The 20,302-nt window shown below is 34.3% G+C and overlaps 2 protein-coding genes across 2 annotated transcripts; both read left to right on the forward strand.

The window, feature by feature from the left end:
• The first annotated feature begins 12,636 nt into the window (after positions 1–12,636).
• LOC116872401 (keratin-associated protein 19-7-like) lies at positions 12,637–13,118 on the forward strand. Its single transcript, XM_032865567.1, has one exon. The coding sequence runs from the start codon at positions 12,915–12,917 to the stop codon at positions 13,116–13,118; it is 204 nt and encodes a 67-aa protein (XP_032721458.1). The 5' UTR covers positions 12,637–12,914.
• A 6,678-nt stretch (positions 13,119–19,796) lies between these two features.
• LOC116872403 (keratin-associated protein 19-3-like) lies at positions 19,797–19,982 on the forward strand. The gene has a single exon (XM_032865568.1). It carries the CDS (start codon positions 19,797–19,799, stop codon positions 19,980–19,982), a length of 186 nt encoding a protein of 61 aa, XP_032721459.1.
• The last annotated feature ends 320 nt before the right edge of the window (positions 19,983–20,302 follow it).

Genomic DNA, 20,302 nt, shown 5'->3' on the forward strand with positions numbered 1-20,302 from the left:
AACAAACAAACCAGGCACCAAATGGGTAACAAAAATCTATTGTTAATCATGAGAAACTAGATTCTTTACCCTATGATTGGATTACTTTATATGGGTTAACTCAGCTATTTTCCCTTTAGGGGATAAAATGTTTCCCCACACTGGGTTTGTATATACACATGCCTTTTATCCACAGCAATTAACTTAGAAAAAACTCTTGATATACTTTCCTCTCCAAATTGCCTTTTTTCAAATTAACTTCCTTCATTCGTATTGATTCTAAATGACAGACTTGTGTTACATTATTAAAGTACTTCTTTTTCCCATAGGCTTAAACAAGGAAACAGTGTTGAACTTCTTCTAATATCTCAAACAGACTTATTTCTCCCATTCTCCACCAACTCTCATCCCACTTTTGTGCATTTCAAAGGAGTATGGAATAAGTTTAAAAATGGAATGGTGGTTTAGATGGGATAAAAGACAAAGGATAAAAGACAGTCAAAGGATAAAAGTCAACTAACTAATCCATGTGCTGCTTAAATATCTCCTTAGGTCAATAACCTCCTGGAGTATGAGCAGCATCTTTGCTAAAATAAAAGAACTGAATAAGATCAATTACATCCCTCCACTTCCTGGATAGCTCTGTGAGCTTTCCCAAACCTACAGTAGGAGTCAGAGGCAAATAGTAAACATTCTAGGTTTTTTGACCAATCATTCTCTAGTGCAACTACTCAATTCTGTTGTAGTAGTAGGGAAGCAGTCACAGACAATACATAAATCAAGAGTGTGCTTGTTCAATAAAACTTTATTTACAATCACAAGTACTGGCAGGATTTGACCCCAGGGGCTGCAGTTTGCTGACCTCAGAACTGGAAGATAAAATAAAAACACTTTAATGGGCATATAAGGTTTTTTAGAACGTTTTTAGAAGTGTAGACTTCTTTTTGCCTCATTTTACACCAATACTCTCCTTGCCCCTTTTTTTTTTTAAGGGTTGTTTAACTCTATTCTATGTATATGCTATGTACTATGCCACTTAAAATTCCTTCAGAATAAGAGTTTTCTTTCCCTTTTTTTCCAACCTATTAGGTTTTTATTTACATTTCTGAAAGATTTGATTTTATATATATGCATTCATGTCTATAGGAAGTTTGCCGGTTTGACCCTCTTAGATAGGAATTACTTCCAGGTGACCAACCATCCTAGGTTACTCATGACTGAGAGTTTTCCTGGTACTTGCACATTTAATGCCCAAGCTGACACAGTCCAGGAAAACCAGGCCAGTTGGCCACTCTGCCATTTTACCTTTGGATCTCTTAAATATTTAAATTTAATATTCCAGATTTTACAATTTTAGATTTTACCACGACTAATGATAATATCAAATTATAACACATGTATTATTTTCTATGTATTTTCCATGATAATAAATTCTATAACAGTAAGTTATTATTTATCTTTTATTATCCTTAAATATTATATAGTTTCTAAATGTTGAGGGAAAATATGTGTATACATATATGACATTATATATATAATATACATATATATGGCATTAGAATGCAGTTAAGAGCAAGAGTGGAAAGCATGAAGAAAGGAGGGAGAAAGAAAGGAAGGGATATCTCTATGTAAATGGACTATAGACGAAATACAATTTCCATTTTAATAATCAAATAAGATTTATAGTAAAAAATATAAAATTGTTTGACCTTGTAAAATGTAAAGAAAGACTCTGGTAGAAATGCTAATTATTTCTTATTACTTTTTGCTATAAGGAATTAAAGTAATATTGACAGAAGAATATGAAGATATGTTATTTCTTGCTATTACTGAAACATAAATTATAAATATTAAATAGTGGTCTCATTGATTGCCTACTAAAATGTCCAGCTCAAAATCTTCACCTCTCAAATACTCTTGTGTTACCAAAAGATTAAAACGTGATTCAGAAAATAAATGCTAAAATGTAACATGAGAGAGTTTACAAAACTTGAATGAGAAAAAGTTTTAAAAATACGTATTTGTTGCTAAATGATTGTCCTCTTGTCATCTTCAATTAATTCCAATTTTATATAGTATTATAACTTCAGTCAGCAATAGATCTAACAGGTGTCAACAACGAATAGATAGAAATAATGTATACAATTAAATTTGGTGAAAAATAAGTAGCCAAGGAAGTGGACTGAATAAGGAGACACTATTCGAGGTGACATCATCAGAGGGCTGCCTGAGGTCTCCAAGCCTGGATTGTAGTTGACTTCGTGGAGGATTAAGTCATGGTTGGCTTTGCAAGGCCCATGAACTCTTTTCATTATGGGCAATAGGTTTTGTAGAAAGCAAACTCAGCAGGAAAATCAAATTAAAAAATTTAAGCTTCTTTAATTGGATCTTTTCTAATTAAGAAAAGAATCGTTTAATTGGATTTCTATAGTCGAACGGTCTTGGTTTTGAATAAACTGAAGTAAATCAGCATGGTTTGCCACATGGACTGCTGAGGGAGTATATGAGCCTCTCTGTAGGTGTGAGTTCACACTCGGAGGAACTTGGACAACCTTCAACCAAACCCACGAGTTCTTATACTATTAGCTGTTATGGAAGCCTGAGCTTTGACAACGATGGCCTGGGTTCTGGTTCTGGTTGTGCTTGTAGAAGCCCCCATGGTCTGATCTGTGGCTTAGGCTCTGGTTACGGAAGTCTTGGTCCTGACTTTGGTCTAGGAGATGTGGATTTAACTTCTACTGAAAAATCTATTGATGTTTCTGTACTGCAGAAACAGAAAGCTTGACTTCTAGATCCTTTATTCCAAAGGGTTTTCTAATATGTTCTTCTTGGAGTCTATAAAAAACTTTCATAACCCTGGTGGGACATTCCACAAGAACTAGGAGTGGCAACAGCATCACCAGCAAGACTGTGGAATCCATGGTTGAAATCAATCATGGGCTCATCTCTGAACCATTCAACTACTCATGTATCATCATTGCTTCCATTTCTGTAGCAATTTTTCAATAAAGCTTTTAGTGACATCACAAATTCTCTTCTCTCCTTGCCTCCAGCTGATTAAAAATAAAGAACATATCCAATCAGGAAGATAAACTTCCTTTTTGGAGTGGGATTTTGTCCCCTTATGGTTGCTTCCTTGTTCATGACCCACTTAGGTGATTGAGCCAACATATTCCAAGGAATATTTTGACTTGCTTATCTGATGGTACTTAATTTTTTTAAAAGAGCTACAAGTTATGAGTATTAACATTTTCATGTCTTCAGATAAAAGTCACAGTAATATTGACTCTCTTCCAAATGCATCTTAGGCTTCAGATGAGGCTTTTTTCCCTATTCCCTCCAGTGTAAAATAAGGGCAAATGGTAAAATTATGGCACTAAAATAATTAAATTTTTGATATGCTCTTAACAGATTCAAGGAAGCATTCTTTCAGGAATTTTGTCTCTAGTAAATTAGTTTGAAGTTTAAATAGTATGAAAGAGGAGAGAAACTCAAGTTTGGATCAAGATCTGTTATCCTTGCAATGCCAGAAAAAGAAAGTTTGACTTTTCCAAAGTGGGCATGAATGAACTTCTCGTGAAAATCAGAAACCTGTTGCTTCTAAGAGTACCAAATACACTATCATGGTTATGGAGATCTGTGTATATAATTGAATCAGATGAAGGTACATTCACTCAATAAGACTTATTGAACACAGAATTTATGTTCTAGGCATTCAACTAACAAAAAGATAAACTTATATAGAATTAATAGACCTTATCTGGTGCTTACAGATAAGTTGTAGAGGCTGACCTGTCTTCAGATATCTACAACAAAACATGATATAGTCAATGGTAGAAGAGAGATAGAGACAAAGTTTAAAATGGGTGTTTAAATGTATCTATAGATTTTTTTCTCTTAAAAACAAAATGATAATATCATTCATGGAGCAAGCACCAAATCTCCCCAATATATATATATTCAGGATTATCAGCAGCCTGGTATTCTTGCTTGAAGATCTAATAAAAAAAATTGTACTAAAGGTGAATATGTAGTAAACATAATTAAAACCTAATAGCACTAATTGGAAAATATTGATTGATCCAATCCACCAAAGCAAGCTTAGTTTTAGTCGATGTTGAGGCCCCCTTTTTTTGTAAGAGAAAGCACATTACTAAGGTGTTCTTCCATATGTCCTTTGGTATAACTGTTATATAGAGAGTACTTATGACTTGTCACACTTAAATATCTTTGAACATCAATTCAACACAATTAACTCACTGGAAATAGGAAGCCTGGATGCCAGCTTCCATCATCAGGACTATTGCAATGACCTTGGATGTGACAGCTTTTGAAAACAAGGTATGGCAATTGTGGATATAATGCTGCCATCCAATTTGTTGTGGAAGATGCTGGACACTTAGTTTCTACTAAGTTTTCAGACCTAAACTTCTCGGGAGAATGATCTAACAATAAGATTTAACTTCTCAAATGTTTAATTTGATCAAACTATTTCCAGCTTATATCAGGCAGAGAAGATAAATTGGAGGTTTACCAACTTGTTGGCGTAAGATTTAAGATCTGTCTGTGTATGTACAGCTGTTCAACAGCAATTCAAACTTATTCTATAAATATTGGATATTTTGCTACAGCCATTATTTCTCCTTTCACTCTCAAGACACTCATTTTTCATCTGAAATTTCTTTAGTGTATTTTACACTGGGAGAGATCTCTATAATTATTTTCCAATAAATGTGTTTAATGTGGCATTACAATATGGTCTTAACTTTGGTCATTTATCTTAATAATTTTCCTTTGTTTTATGATATTTCAAATGAAGGCAACTGCTTCTTTTCCTAAGGATATCATTTATTTCCCTTATTAAATCAGTGAAAAACAAATATAGATTTAACTTGAGAGGGAGAGGTTGCTGTTCTTTTCTGGCTTGGTATTTTTTTTCCATCTTATGTATTTGTGAGTCAGTATCCTGACTTCCATCCCAAGTAGTCTTGTCAGTGATCATTGAAGGTACTTATTAAATAGTAAATATGTCTTAAATTTTTTTTGAATTCTTAATCAAAATTTATATTGGAGCAAACTCCAATTTATGGAAGTGATTTGGGATGCTAAAATCCCTGGGCTAAGATTCTGGTTATAAATAGTCTTCATTATAACTTTAATTTATTTAGCCACTTAGCCACTGGTTCTATCAAGAGTATTCTGAATCACCAAAGAGAAATTGAAATCTAGGACTGTGTGAGTGCTTCATAGTGAACCACGTGACCAAAAACTCTAACAATCCTATTACACAAACCCTGTTGTTCATGTTCTTTTCACTAGCTGCCTCATGAGCCCTTTGTAGGGGAGGACGACTTAATCTGCTCATCAGTCAGAACTTTCTGGGCCTGATGATTTCCCCAAAATATTTGTTCTTTCCATTAAATTAAATTTAATGGAATTCTTTTAATTAAGCATGCTAGTGGGATTTTTTGAAATATGGTACTATGTGCCAAAATCTTAGGCTTAAACTCTTTTGAGAATATATCATAAGATGATAATTCTAATGAAGACATTATATTGGAAATTGTATTAGAAGTCACACTAATAAAAACTGAAACATTCTTAAACCAACTTAAATTTTATGTAAATTAATCTAAGTCATAGTCTACTGAGTAAGAAAAACAATTTTTTTAAATCTTAGCTCTTCTAGTGGGTGAGTGGTGTTATATAATTGTGGTTAAAAATTGTGGTTTCCCTGATAACTCTGATAACTAATCATGTCACACAATTTATTTGCTTATTTTATATCTTCCTGTCAATGTTCTCAGGTTTTGGGTATATTTGTCTTTACACATTTGAGTTGCAGGAGATCTTTATGTGTGATGGATGTCTCTATCTCTATCTTTACATCTATCATATCTATTCTCTATCTCTAATCTATATTGATACCTATCTTTATCGTCTGCACTATATATCTATAGCTACACTTTTTTTCCTAGTCTGTGGCTTGCAGTTGATGAATTTCACTTCACAGTGTTTTTTTTTTTTTTAATGGTCAGTGCTTTCTGTGTCTTAAAACAAAACAAACAGAAAAACTTCTAGAAGTCTTAAAGTTTTAGCTTTTATGCTTAGTTCTATCATACATTTGAATTAATTTTAGTGTAGACTATGAAAAATTAAGGTCATTTTCTTCTTGTTCCATAGAAATGTCCCATTGTTTCAGTACCATTTGATGAAAAGTGTTTTGTTTGTTTTTGAATCTTTGTGGAAAAAAAAGCCTAATTCTAGACTCTCTAATAGTTCCCATCAACTTACTTGTGTATCTTCACACCAATAACACACTTTCTTGATTATTCCACTTTAAGTGTTAAAATCAGTTAATGTAAAGTTTTTTTCTTTTTAAATACTGCATTGGATATTCTAGGTTTTCTGGATTTCGTTATACACTTTAGAATCTTTTGTAATTATATACATTATACTGTCATTTCAATTAGGGATTTTATTTAATATATAATTTCAGAGGTATTCTGTCTACAGTCAATATATAAACATTTTATATATGTCTATATGTGTATATATATATCTTTATTAATTTCTTCCAGCATTGATTTGTGACTATCAAAATCTAAGTCTTGCACATATCTTTAAATTATCTTTATTTTATTTTTCTGATATAGTTAGTGATATTCCTGCATTTTTTTCTAATTTTTCATATATAATTGAATTTTGGAATTGTTGATTTGGTTTATTTTCTGAAATAATTAGTGCAAAATTAATACTATTTTTTGCAATAATTAGTATTATTTAAGTAGTTGCTAAAATTCACCACTAAAGCAATGTGAACCTGGAGTTTTCTTTGTTAGAAGTCTGTTTTTTTTTCTTTTTAATACAAACTTTATATCCTTAAGAGATATACTCATTAAGGTTTTTATTTCTTCTTGTGTCAGTTTTAGTAAACTTTTTATTTGAGAAATTGTTGACTTCTATGCAGTACAACTATATTTCAGTATAGAAATCAGAATGCAACTTAGGGGGGCACCTGGGTGGCTCAGTGGGTTAAAGCCTCTGCCTTCGGCTCAGGTCATGATCCCAGGGTCCTCGGATCAAGCCCCGTATCGGGATCTCTGTTCAGCAGGGAGCCTGCTTCCCCCTCTCTCTCTGCCTACCTCTCTGCCTACTTGTGATCTCTGTCTGTCAAATAAATAAAGAAAATCTTTAAAAAAAAAAAGAATGCAACTTAGGACTTCTATTTCATTTGATGTTAAGAAGGTCTTTGGAAAATTGGGCTAGTTTATATTCTATTGTATTAGTCCTGCCTGGGGTGGAACCAGTACTAATGCTTTGATTGACTGGTCAATATACATAAAACTATAACTCTGATATAGCTCAACAGAATTCAAAATTGAATTGTCAAATAAAGCAATGGCATTAAGGATTTTGTGACTTTTTAAATCACCATAATTATCTTAGAGTCATGTGGTAATCTCTCCTCCAAAGAACTTTAAATATGTCCCTAGTCATTAAGTAGCAGGTTTTTAACACATGGATACCAGGCAGTAAAATATCAAGTACCCCATTAACATTATGTGTAAATCCTTAACAAATATTTCTTTAATTTTCTCATCCTTTGGGGTGATGGATTTAATGTGAGTGTCCAAATTAAATACACACATACACAATATTAAAGATATCCTTAGATTAGTCTTTGAGAGAAATCACTATGACTATCATTTGCCTACATTTTTGTTTCTCTTCCTAATTCCTGCACAAAAAGATCAGTAGAGCTATGTATTTCTTCTATAATGTTACTATCCTGGATTCCAGAAAGAAGTTCCTAAATTGCCAGGATACCCTCTTGACATCTTTCAGATCATAATTGTAAAGGATTATTGACATTTATTAAACTGAGGCACCATTTGTTTTGACTAGAATTAAATACAGAAAACAAAGAATATATATTTGTTTTGTTCTCACTCCCTTTCTTCTTCCCTCTGTTTCTTCCTCAAGTTTGGAAGTGCCTTCTTTAAGGAGGCATAAAGATTTCAAATATTGTGTTTCAAAGATTAAGAAATGTCTAATGAGACACTGTAAAAGTAACTGGTTCGACGCTGGTTCTGAACGGCATAAAAGTAAAGTAAAATTTGTTTGTATCTCAACATGTCTGGATATTTGCCATCTATGTGGTTATGGTCTCAAATGGGGCATGGATTTCAGAATAACATTAGTGTCCTGCTTACCTCAAATAATAAGAGGTCATCTCCATGAAAAAATACACAGCATATGCAGTAAAGTAGCAACATCAGATGATGTTGTCAGGCAGCCCTTGACTGAGTTGTAGAGATCCTCAGAAACCAAAATAAGGGGAAGGTTATATGAATCTTAATATTGGAATAGTCTTTGAAGTTGCAAATAAATATTTCTCATTATAAAAACAACTTAATAAAAGGAATTGAGCTAACTGAACTAAAGATTAACTTAGAAATTTTACTTCAGTGGAAGATCACTCTGTGCATATTAAACAAAAAAAACCAAAAATACTTGTTTCATGAAATTTCTTCTGTGGGAGGAAAATGAGGTGTGTTTGGGATGATTTACCACATCCATGGCTTAGGGTGTAAAAACCTCTGTGCAGATGCTGAGATTCATGCTCAGGAAACAGCTTTCATAGCAAACCAAGCCTTCAACCCCTGATAGCATGGGCTACTACAGCAACTACTATAAAGACCTGGGCTGTGGCATGGGTGGGGCTGTGGCAGCTCCTGTGGATGGGGCTGTGGCTGTGGTTAGGGAGGCTACAGATATACCTGCTGCCTCCCACCTTGCTATGGTGGATATGGATTCTGTCTTCTATTAAAATTCTTCTTTATGAGTCTAATACCTGGTTCCATGAGTGGACTTTCAGAATCTGATTTCATCCTCTGGGTCAACCAAGATTTTGCTCCACTTATCAATGGTCCATTTATCAAAATAGCACCTAAAACTTCCAGTACATTTAGAGCTACACAGTTTTATATCTATCATGTCTCCTTTATTTCTTTAATAAAGCCTTTTAATATGAAAAAGCAATTATAGCTTTTGTTTAATTCTTTATTATTAATTATATATGTAACTAAACATAGATCTTACTCAACTTTCAATAAAGATTCTGATATATGTGTTTGTGTATTAAATATTTATCTCACAAATGGAGACCTAAAAAAGAACAATAAATTTAGATAGAAATGAATGTTAACTTCTCAAAGACCTGTTGATTTTTTCTTTACTTTAATCAGATAATGTTTAGATTTAAATTAAACAAGAATAGGGATTCCTGGGTCGCTCAGTCATTGAAAGTCTGCCTTCAGCTCAGGTCATGATCCCAGAGTCCTGGGATCAAGCCCCGCATTGGGTTCCTAGTCTGTGGGGAGCCTGCTTCTCCCTCTCCCACACCCCCTGCCTGTGTCTCTGTCAAATATATATAATAAAACCTTTAAAAAAATTAAACAAGAATAAAAAATGAAGTCTAACAATTGCAATGTATTTATGGCAATAAATAAAAAATAATTTATGTTTAACATTTTATACATTTCCTTTTATCAATGCAGTCCAAAATGAATAAATAATTCATCCTGCTTTCAACATATGTCCTTCTTTAGTTCTTTCATGACAAGAAAAGAAGAGTGATAGATCAAAATATTTCTCTAAACTTCTAGGAAAAGAAATGTTTTTTAAATTAATTTCTTGATTATATATAATATTTTTCTCTGTTTCCACTACTTGATGTTCTCATGAAAATAATTATTTTACAAAAGTATTAAAATTACTTCAAATTAGTTAATTAAAATATATGTAGTATTAAGAATATATTTGATTTAGATTTTTACCATATCATTATTCCTCTGTAGTATGCAGTGACATTATCTTTTTTTTTTTTTTTAAGATTTTATTTATTTAGATAGAGCACAAGTGTGGGGAGGAGCAGAGGGAGGGAGAAAGAGCATCTCAAGCTGACTCCATTCTGACCATAGAGACCAACATGGGGCTCAATCCCATGACCATGAGGTCATGACCTGAGCTGAAATCAAGAGTTAGACGTTCAACTGACTGAGCCACTCAGGTGTCCTGATATTATTCTTTTTTACTTTCATTATTATCATCTTCATGGCATTCAAGCCTTTTGCAACTGTAAATGAAATGTAAACACCTAGATACAACCAGGAAATATATCACTGTGTAGCTTTCCTTGATGAGAGTCATCATTCATCCAAAGGATTTTTTTAAGTAGATTTCCAATCAATTATCACTCATCAAAAGCAAGCATGTTGTTGTTGGTATTTTACATAGTAGAGTATGTAAAATATGTAATAAAATTTTTGACTTTTCAGATTTGAATGGAATATTCAGGTAATGCAACAAGATAAAGTTTTTTGTTACTGTTTGAGTTGGTGAAATCCAATAATAAAAGGACAACAGCAGAAGTGAGAGCTGACCTAGAATTAGAGTTTATGCTGTGCTGCCCCTTATATCATACAAGTGTAGAAACTCCAGATGGTTAAGTGATGCCTGGAGTCACAAATACCACAAGAGTCAGAACCAAGATCAAAAACCAGTTCACTGAAACCTGGTGATCTACCCCATCATGCTGATTCTCTTCCATTATATATTTTCAAATTTGAATACCATCTGGAAAGTTCTTGTCATATTTCCATGAATAGCTATAATTTTATAGCTGAGTTTATTCCCTCTGTTAGATTAACTACCTCTTATTGTGTTTTCTTTTACATTTTTATTGTGAAAATTTTATTTTATTGTATATAATCTACTTCTCAATTTGTAATTTAGTTGTACTTCAAGGCAAATGAAGAATGAATAATGTTAAAACTTAATTGTCATCACGGTATTTTATTAGAAAGATGATTTGGATTTGTTTATACAACCTGAAGAGAGAAAAAAAAATCAGTCAACTCCTGTCACTTGTCCTATCAAACATTGTATTTTAATAGGTAAGGATATCAGGAATAGAGTTTGGCCATGCCTTTAAAGAACTTTGGCTCCTATAACTAAATAATATTTGAAATTATTTTATTCTCACACAGGTCAGTACCTTTGCAGCCCGAGGAAGATGTTACAAAGTTACAAAGAAAAAGAATTATCAGTATACCTAGAATGAGAAAAAAAAGTGACATTCCTAGTAAAATGTAGTGTATTTTTGTGATCTACAATTTCATTTTTTTTTGACTTATGTCTGAGTTACAGGACAACCTTGGGAATTTACAACAGAAGTTTCCTTTATTGATTTGTAAAGACTATTATTTATCCCAAGTGAAAACAGATTTTCTTTTTCTTACCACCCATTATTATAGTGTTATTTAACATGTATTTTAAAGGAAACTTCCTAAGAGTGAAAAGAAGGAAAAAAAATAATCTACTTTGGGTCCAGCAACTGAACATAAAACAATACTTCTACAAAGAAATATATAGTCTTCATTTTGCAATGGATACTTTCATTTTAACAATTTTTCACTTAGAAAAAAAGAGACAAACATTTTTTCTATGTATTTTATAATAGTTTAGTATTGATATTTTGCTGCTCATTAACAGTAAAATTGGTCTTGTGTAAAACTATCACATTTTATCCTTGAAACTATTTTTATTTCTTATTTCACTGTTGAGGTTTCTCATTTTTGTTTTTTAGTGTTCTATCTCAGGTGGACACATCTCTTTCAAATCCAAATGAACAAAAAGAAGCCATTAATCACTCTCACATGATGTGGCTGAGTTATATGGACAAGAGGTGATATCCTTAATCTTGTCTGAGTTATTTATGGTTACATGTATATAAAAGGACTTATTGAGAATGAAAAATTCAGCTTATCAACTATTTCTAGTTTAGGGTGAGAAATATTGAAATAATATTTGGGTAAAAGAAACTTGGGATATGTTGGGTTATGACTTATCAAACCACATTTTGGTTTTAAAATGATGGTTTGCTAAGGTGGATTCAGAGTTGCACTGGTTGTTGTAGCCATGATAGCTACTATCAGTTTACTTATAATTTCTTCATTAGTTCCATAAGCAGTGCTTAATTTCCTACTCGCTGTTTAGGATTAAAACATCTGAGGAAATTTACCTTTGTTAAAATACTTGAGAATCTCATAACAACTCAACTGTATATTCAAAATCATGTAAGTTAAGGGGCTCCTGGATGGCTTAGTTGGTTGAGTGGCCTACTCTTGATTTTGGCTCAGGACATGATCTCAGAGTCCTGGGATTGAGCCCTGGGTCAGGCTCCATCCACACTCTGTGGAGAGCCTGCTTGGAGAGTCTCTCTCTCTCTCTCCCTTTGCTGAAGATAGTTCTTAAAGCCAAATATATTATAAAGGTTATTATAATTAAAATGATAAAAATCAACATGTACCTTCTTTTTAAAAATGTTTTCTGAACAGAGGCACTTTCTTCAGTCCTCATCTTGATAAACAAATTTCCTTTTTGAAAAATATTGATTTAACAGCTGTAAATTGAAGAAATATCTATGAATTTAGTTGGAGATGGAATTATCCACTTGGGAGATGACAGAAAGGAGAAAATTTTTAATTATAAAAGGAATGTCATCAAATGTAAATGATGTAATATACCTGGTAATAAGCAATTCAATGTAGGGTTTGGAATGTATAAAATTTAAAGAGGTAGGCATTTCTTCCCATAAAAGCTAAACAATAGGTTCAAGGACATTCTAAATAAGAAGCTAAGTAAACCGAGGTATTTTAATGGGAATGAGGGCCTCTCCCTGTGTCAAGAGACGGAAGAATAATGAGTTACAACACTACAGATAATATGCAGCATGACACAAGGGAAAAGTATACATGTGATTTATCATATGTTCTGCTCAGGGTATATAAGCATCTCTCTACCCATGCTGACATTCACACTCAGGATCTGGACTTGAATAACAAACCAAACTCATCACCCCTGACACCATGAGCTACTACGGCAACTGCTATGGAGGCCTGGGCTACGGCTGTGGAGGTTTTGGTGGCCTGGGCTTTGGCCGTCGCTGGGGATGTGGCAGCTTCCACAGACGGGGTTGTGGCTGGGGCTGCGGCTGGGGCTGCAGAGGCTACAGATATGGCTGCTGCCACCCATCTTGCTATGGAAGATATGGATTCTCTGGCTTCTACTGAAATCCTGCTCCAGAAGCCCAACATCTGAGGCCACAAAAGGATTATCCAAATTTGACTACAATAACCCAACCAAACAAGATCATCCAGAGTCAAGCCAAGATCAAAAACATTTGGTATCTAAGACTTTAGGAATATTTATCATTTTATAGTGGTCTCTTTCATGTTTCCTGGTGTCCTTTATTTCTGCTTTTATAACTGTGGGATTTCTCTATTCCTTTTGCAATAAATTATCCGAAGTTGAAATAGCATACGTGGCTTTCATTTTTTTGTGAAACTCAAAATATCAAAGTGATTATTTGTAACTGTACCCAACTGGCAATGAAGAAAATAAATTACTCCACGAAAAACCAAAGTCCTGGGAGAAATATAAACATACACCCATATGGCTAGATAGATATATTCCAATCCATAACACTCAGTTGGAATGGAGATTTTTTTCCTCTGAACACTAGACCAAACCTTATTCAATGCTTTTAGTTAGATAACATTGGTATACGAATTTGGTACTGAACTATTAACTTGACATATCTTCATATCTAAAGTGAGGCTGAAATGCAGAGTAAGCACTTTGATGTTTTGTTCAAAATTTATTTTTATTTAGCCATTTTAATAAGAAGAAAAAGTAGTGATAGAATAAAATAAATCTCTAAATGCACAGTGAAAATAAACATTTTTATATGATATTTTATATCATAAATATATATATATATATGTATATATATATACATAGTATCATATATTCCCCATGGTCCTCCATGGTGGGACATGCCATTGTTCTTCAGTATTGTCAGTACACTGAAATATTTTGCTATTCATCATGGAAACTTAAAAATCACTGTCATCACTTGTGTAGTAATCGTATCAAGGCTATTCCTGGACTGAAGCTTTATGCATTATAACAAGTGTCTTGTAACGCTGACCTTCAAAGAGTGAGCATTTTATGTTAGTACTTCACATAAGTATTTGCTTATGAAAAATACAGAATGAAGTATCATCATTTCTCCCTCTCTCCCGCCCCCAGTTTTATATATTTAGGTAGTAAAACAAAAGTGAATGTTTTCTGTTTGAGTTAACCGAATTCAGTAAAACCAGTAGAATTATGAAGCTGGCGGGGGCCCTGTAAAGCTTACTATAATGCCATCTTGGATGGGAAAGGACTCCAGAAAGTGAAATGAGTTGCTAAGGATCAAGAATGTCATGAGAAATACAGCCTAATACTGGAACAGGTCTTACTGAAGAGAGGCATCTGCTTTATCAAGCGTGCTGCCACACTGATTGCATACTTCCCTCCTTGAGGGCTCTTAAATAAAGCATCTTGCTCTGGTCATGCACCTTTGAAGAGCTTAATTATCACAGCTGATTGACCACATCCATTTATTTTGATATGCAAATATTCTGATGTCGAATCTTAAACTATTAATTTCTAATTTAGCTGTATCTGAGTAACAATAACCAGTGAAGAGGGTTAAATCCAAACTCTACTTTAAAAACTTATTACAACGTATGTGAAAATCTCAGACTTGTTTACTGAATGCATCGATAAATGTGCTCAGCCAGCTTGTGTCCTTTCAGTCAATTCAGGAGAAGTGTTGCAGCTTCACTGTGAGTAGATCAAGGTAAAGATATTTTAGTGTCACCATGAGAGGACTGAACTCTTTCGTTTTAGTGAGCAAAACATAATTTCACATAAAACTATTTTACTCTCTAATTGGAATTTAGCATCAGAGTCTGAGGAAAGACTTTATATATATAAAGATAAACAATAATCAATATAACTAATTAGAGAAACTAGCACTCTTAGTATAATGCAGTTTTAGCATATTAATATACCTCTTATTGTTAGATTGTATTGATTCATGTTGGAATTAAGAGAAGAGCTCTAGAACATATTTCCTTCCATGGGAAACTGTCATCTAGCTCAGAGGAAATCCATCATCAGATCATCAGCAGCACAACTGAGAGATCTGTCAGAGTTAAATAGAGTGTGACATCATTAAACCTGTTTGATTTATTTGTGTTTTTATGGCTTCTTGTTGACTTAATGAGAATGAAATATTCAAACTAACAACTGTCTTTTAATTTAGCATGAACAATAAAAATGGAACAAATTCTGAAGACAGCAGACAAGGAAATTAAAGAATAAGAAGTGAGGCAGCCAAGAATTTCTTAATTAAGATAAGAAAAAGCATCAGGGCCATTCATTATATTAAGAAGTTCCGTTCATATATAGACACCATTTTAAAGTGAAAAAAAAAGAATAAGGCATATACAGGAAGAAAATATTTCCAGAACACAGATCTGACAAGATACCAGTATTCAAGTATATAAAGAGCTCCTACAAATCAATACTAAAATATTAAAAACTGAACAAAAAACTAACAAAACACTTGAACAGACATTTCAAAAAAGAGGATACATTTCAAAAAAGAAGTGATCAATAGGCATGTCTAATGGAGCCCTATATCATTACTTGTCAGGTAAAAAATTAAAAGAGTATTCCAATATTGTCACATGTCCACAAGAATGATCAAATTAAATCGTCTGAAAATGACAAGTATTGTCAAAGATATAGAGCAACAGAAACTCTTCATTGCTGGTGGGATTGCAAATCTAACAACTGTTTTGGAAAATCATTATTTTTTTTTTAATATTTACTTATTTGAGAGAGAGAAAGTGAGCATGCACAGAGAGAGGAGCAGAGGGAGAGAATATTCAAGTAGATCTCCTGCTGAGCATGGAGCCCTATGGTCAAGCCAGGCTCCATCTCATGACCCATAAGATTATAACCCAGGAGATCACAATTTGAGCCAAAATGAAAATCTGGCTACTCAACCAACTGAGCCATCAAGGTACCCTGCCCGGCCCCCTCCCTTTTGGGAAAATTATTGATAGGGTCTACAGAAACTGTTGTCAGAATCTAGACAGATGGTTATTTCCAGAAAGTGATATTGACCAAAAAGGAACAATAGAGACATTTTAGGCATTAAGGTATGCTTGGAATAGATTGTACATGCTTATTTGCAAGAATGCATCAAATTTTATGCCTAAATTGATATATAACACAGAATTCATTATTATGCTTGAAAACAAAGAACCAATGCAAATGTATGATGGTTATGCATTCTTCTAAAGACAGAAAGCCGTTTGAGCTCATTCCTCTTTTAAAACCTTATTGTTTAGATGCAGCCATATGTTACCCATACCTGGGAGAAACACATGGTGCTTATGTTTACAGAACTTAAAAGTCACTCATCCTTTCAGCACTTATTTTTTGTGTTTCTATTACATGGTAGATATTAAAGAAAAATATTCAAATCTAATTGGGAAATTGCATCACTTGAAAATTAGTTGTAAAACAAAGAAAACCTGGGATGTTTGGGTGGCTCAGTGGGTTAAATGTCTGTGCTCTACTCAGGTCAAAATCCCAGTGTTTTGGGACTCCTGGGTGGCTCAGTTGGTTGGATGACTGCCTTCGGCTCAGGTCATGATCCTGGGGTCCTGAGATCGAGTCCCGCATCGGGCTCCCGGCTCCGTGGGGAGCCTGCTTCTCTTTCTGACCTTCTCCTCCCTCCTGCTCTCTCTCACTGTCTCTCTCACAAAAAAAAAAAAAAAAAAAAAAAAATCCCAGTGTTTTGGGATTGAGTCCTGTATCTGGCTCCTTGCTCAGCAGGGATTCTGCTTCTTCCTCAGCCTGCTGCTCCCTATGCTTGTGCTCTCTCTAACACACAAATAAATAAAATTAAATTAAAAAAATGAAGAAAACCTGAACACTATATTTGAGGTCATATAAAATTCTGAAGAACTTAAAGATTCAAGCCTAAATTTAAGGGCACTACTGGAAGAACCAACCAGTTTGGGTTAGCTTTGATAAATGACTAACTTCTTAGAGTTAGCTGAGTGACTGTTGCCCTCATCTTTTCCCCACCCTTTAACTTTTAACATTATATCTACATTTTTGAGATTCTGAAGGCATTTCCAATGTATAAGGGAATCTTACTGAATTTAACAGAGCCTTTGGATTTGGATTATTTTTTGACACTGAGACCTTAACAACACATATTTGTTATCTTAGTAGAGATTAGTATGGTATTTCCTGAGAAGAAAAGGAAAAAAGAAAAAGAGCACAGACTAGGCAAAGGGAATACAAGTGGGAAACTGTTGTTTTAGAAGTGAAGGTACAAGAGGAAGGAAGCAAATGGACTGACTATAGACTGAATGAAAATTGATGGGTGGCAAAGAGAAATTTCACATATTTTACATTTTGATCTAACTATCATAGCCTATCAATAGTTAATGGAGGACAGAGGCTCAATGATACTCTAAAAGAAGTTGTAACATACCTATTAGAATGGCTACAGTTCCAAACGCTGACAACAACAAATACTGACATGGTTGTGGAGCAACAGCAGTTTTCATTTATTGCTGATCAAGAGCATAATCGTGTAGCCACTTTGGAAGATAGTCTGCCAGTTTCATACAAAACTAAACATAGTCTTACACATAAGATCCAGCAATAACTCTTCCTGGTTTCACCCAAATGAGCTGAAAACTTACGTCCACACAAAGACCTGAACACAGACATTTATAGTTGTATTCTTTATTGTCCAAACTTGGAAGCAATCAAGTTTCCTTCCATAGGAGAATGGGTAAACAAACTGTGGCAGCCCCCGAAAGTGGGATATTATCCAGTGATAAAAAGAAGTGAGCTATCAAGCTGCAGAAGATGTGGAGGTATGATGACAGCTTACTGCTGAGTAAAAGAAGTCAATGTGAAAAAGCTACATACTGTAAAATTCCAACTATGACATTCTGGCAAAGGCAAAACAATGCAGAGAGCAAGTTTAGTGGTTGCAAGAGTTTGGGGGAAGGGAGGGAAGAATGGGTGGAGTACAGAGGATTTTTAGAGGTTTAATGATGATTACATGATATTATGCATTTGTTAGAACCCAAAGAATAGTATGACACAAGGAGTGAACACTCATATAAACTATAAACTTCAACTAATAATAACATATCAAATTGGTACATTTATTATAATTAAATACCATACTAATTCAAGATGTTTAATAATGGGGGAAATTGTGTGTGTGTGTGTGTGTGTGTGTAGGGTATAGAAACTCTGTACTTTTCACTCATTTTTTCTGAAACTTAAAAGTATACTAAAAATGTTCTGTTAATTAAAAAATAAGAGAGAAAATGTAATATTAGATATATGGGCGAAGAAATGGGGGGAAATAGTGAATGTAAAAATAGAGAAGAGATTTTTTTTTAGATTTTATTTATTGATTTGACAGAGAGAGGGGGAGATCACAAGTAGACAGAGAAGCAGGCAGAGAGAGAAGGGGATGCAGTCTCCCTGCTGAGCAGAGAGCCTGATGTGGGGCTCCATCCCAGGACCCTGAGATCATGACCTGAGCTGAAGGCAGAGGCTTAACCCACTAAGCCACCAGGGTGTCCCACAATCTGCATTTTTAAATAGAATTATTTATTTGACCCAGAGAGAGAAAGAGACGGAGAGAGCTTGATCAAGAACATGCAGAGGAGTAGCAGAGGAAGAGAGAGAAGCAGACTCCCCAGCAGAGCAGTGGGGCCAATGTGGGACTTGATCCCAGGACCCTGAGTTCATGACCTGAGCTGAAGGCAGATGCTTAACTGACTGAGCCACTCAGGTGCCCCATGATCTGCATTTTGGGAAGCAACCTGGGTAGATCTTATACCAGAGAAGATGGTTAGGATTTGGAAGGATAACTTTTAGTCAGCTTTGAAAGCTACTCTGAAATAAATATTGGATTGCTGTGACTTGCCTTCAGTTTGTGAACAATTTTGTCCCTGCTTGCCAAAGCCCATGGAACAGTACAACATGAAGAATGCAATATAAACTATGGATTTTAGTTAATAATTACATATCAATATTAGTTCATCAATTATAACAAGCAAAAATGGTTTTTAATTTTCAAAGTAATATAAAAAATAAAAAGTGTATCAGTTATGTAACCAATGTTCTAAAATCAAAGAAAACATAGATTATTTATGTATTTATTTTCTAAAATTCCTTACTGATATCACAACAGTCAAGCTGATTCTTCTTGGCTCTCAAATATTTCCATTTCCTTATCTCTGAAAGAGGTAGATAACTCATTTTTTAGCCTAAGGAGTAAGATGCTTTAAAAGGATAAGATAGATGTTAGAGCTTTGACTTTGACCCATTTCTTTGATTTAACTTGTAAATGAAGCACAGCAATCTAGAAAACAAAAACAAAAACAAAAACAAAAACAAAACAGAGATGAAGAACATTTCATTGAGAAACACCCCACCAGCAGATATGATTGTCATGCCTAGCTATGAAGAATTCTGTTTAGGGTCTGATATGTTCAGCCTTTGAAGATATTGCATTCCTTCTTACAAAGTGATGCAATAACTTTTAGAGGCCACCCTAACTAGGCACCAAAGCAATCTTAAACATTTTAATGAGTGTTGGGGCCTCTCCCTGTGTCAGGGGACAATGAATGAATGAACTGTGTCAAGTAGATAATTGAGAAATGACACAAAAGGAGTGTATACACGTGATTTTTTACATGCTTTAACCAAAGTATATAAGCGTCCCTTTACACATGCTGACATTCACATTCAAGATCTTGCCTTGAATCCAGCAAACCAAACTCAACACACCTGACACCATGAGCTACTACGGCAACTACTATGGAGGCCTGGGCTATGGCTGTGGAGGTTTTGGTGGCCTGGGCTGTGGCCGTGGCTGGGGATGTGGCAGTTTCCGCAGGCTGGGCTGGGGCTGGGGAGGTTACGGATGTGGCTGCTTTCGTCCTCAGTGCTATGGAGGATATGGATTCTCTAACTTCTACTGAAATCCTGCCCTGGAAGTCCAACGTCTGAGGCCATAATATGCTTAACTCAAATTAACCAAAACGTGAACGAAGCAACACAAGCTGGGACCAAGCCAAAGTGAAAAGTATTTCGCACCTTAGATTCTAGGAATATTTATCATCTTTTATTTGCCTGCTTCTGGTATCCCCTACATGCACTTTCATAACTGTAGAATGTCTCAGTTTCCTTTGCAATAAATTAGCCTAATTTAAAATGGAACACACGGCTTACTTTATTTATTTATTTTTTAAACTGAATTCTGACTTTATCTTTCACAGTGCATTTCCCATCTTGCGTCCTT

This window comes from Lontra canadensis, unplaced genomic scaffold (assembly GCF_010015895.1).
Source record: "Lontra canadensis isolate GAN:19392208 unplaced genomic scaffold, GSC_riverotter_1.0 scaffold29, whole genome shotgun sequence".
Classification (NCBI taxonomy): domain Eukaryota; kingdom Metazoa; phylum Chordata; class Mammalia; order Carnivora; family Mustelidae; genus Lontra; species Lontra canadensis.

Bases quoted from the DNA above. Each gene is read 5' to 3' on its own strand.
- LOC116872401 (XM_032865567.1), top strand. From the start codon at position 12,915: ATGAGCTACTACGGCAACTGCTATGGAGGCCTGGGCTACGGCTGTGGA.
- LOC116872403 (XM_032865568.1), top strand. From the start codon at position 19,797: ATGAGCTACTACGGCAACTACTATGGAGGCCTGGGCTATGGCTGTGGA.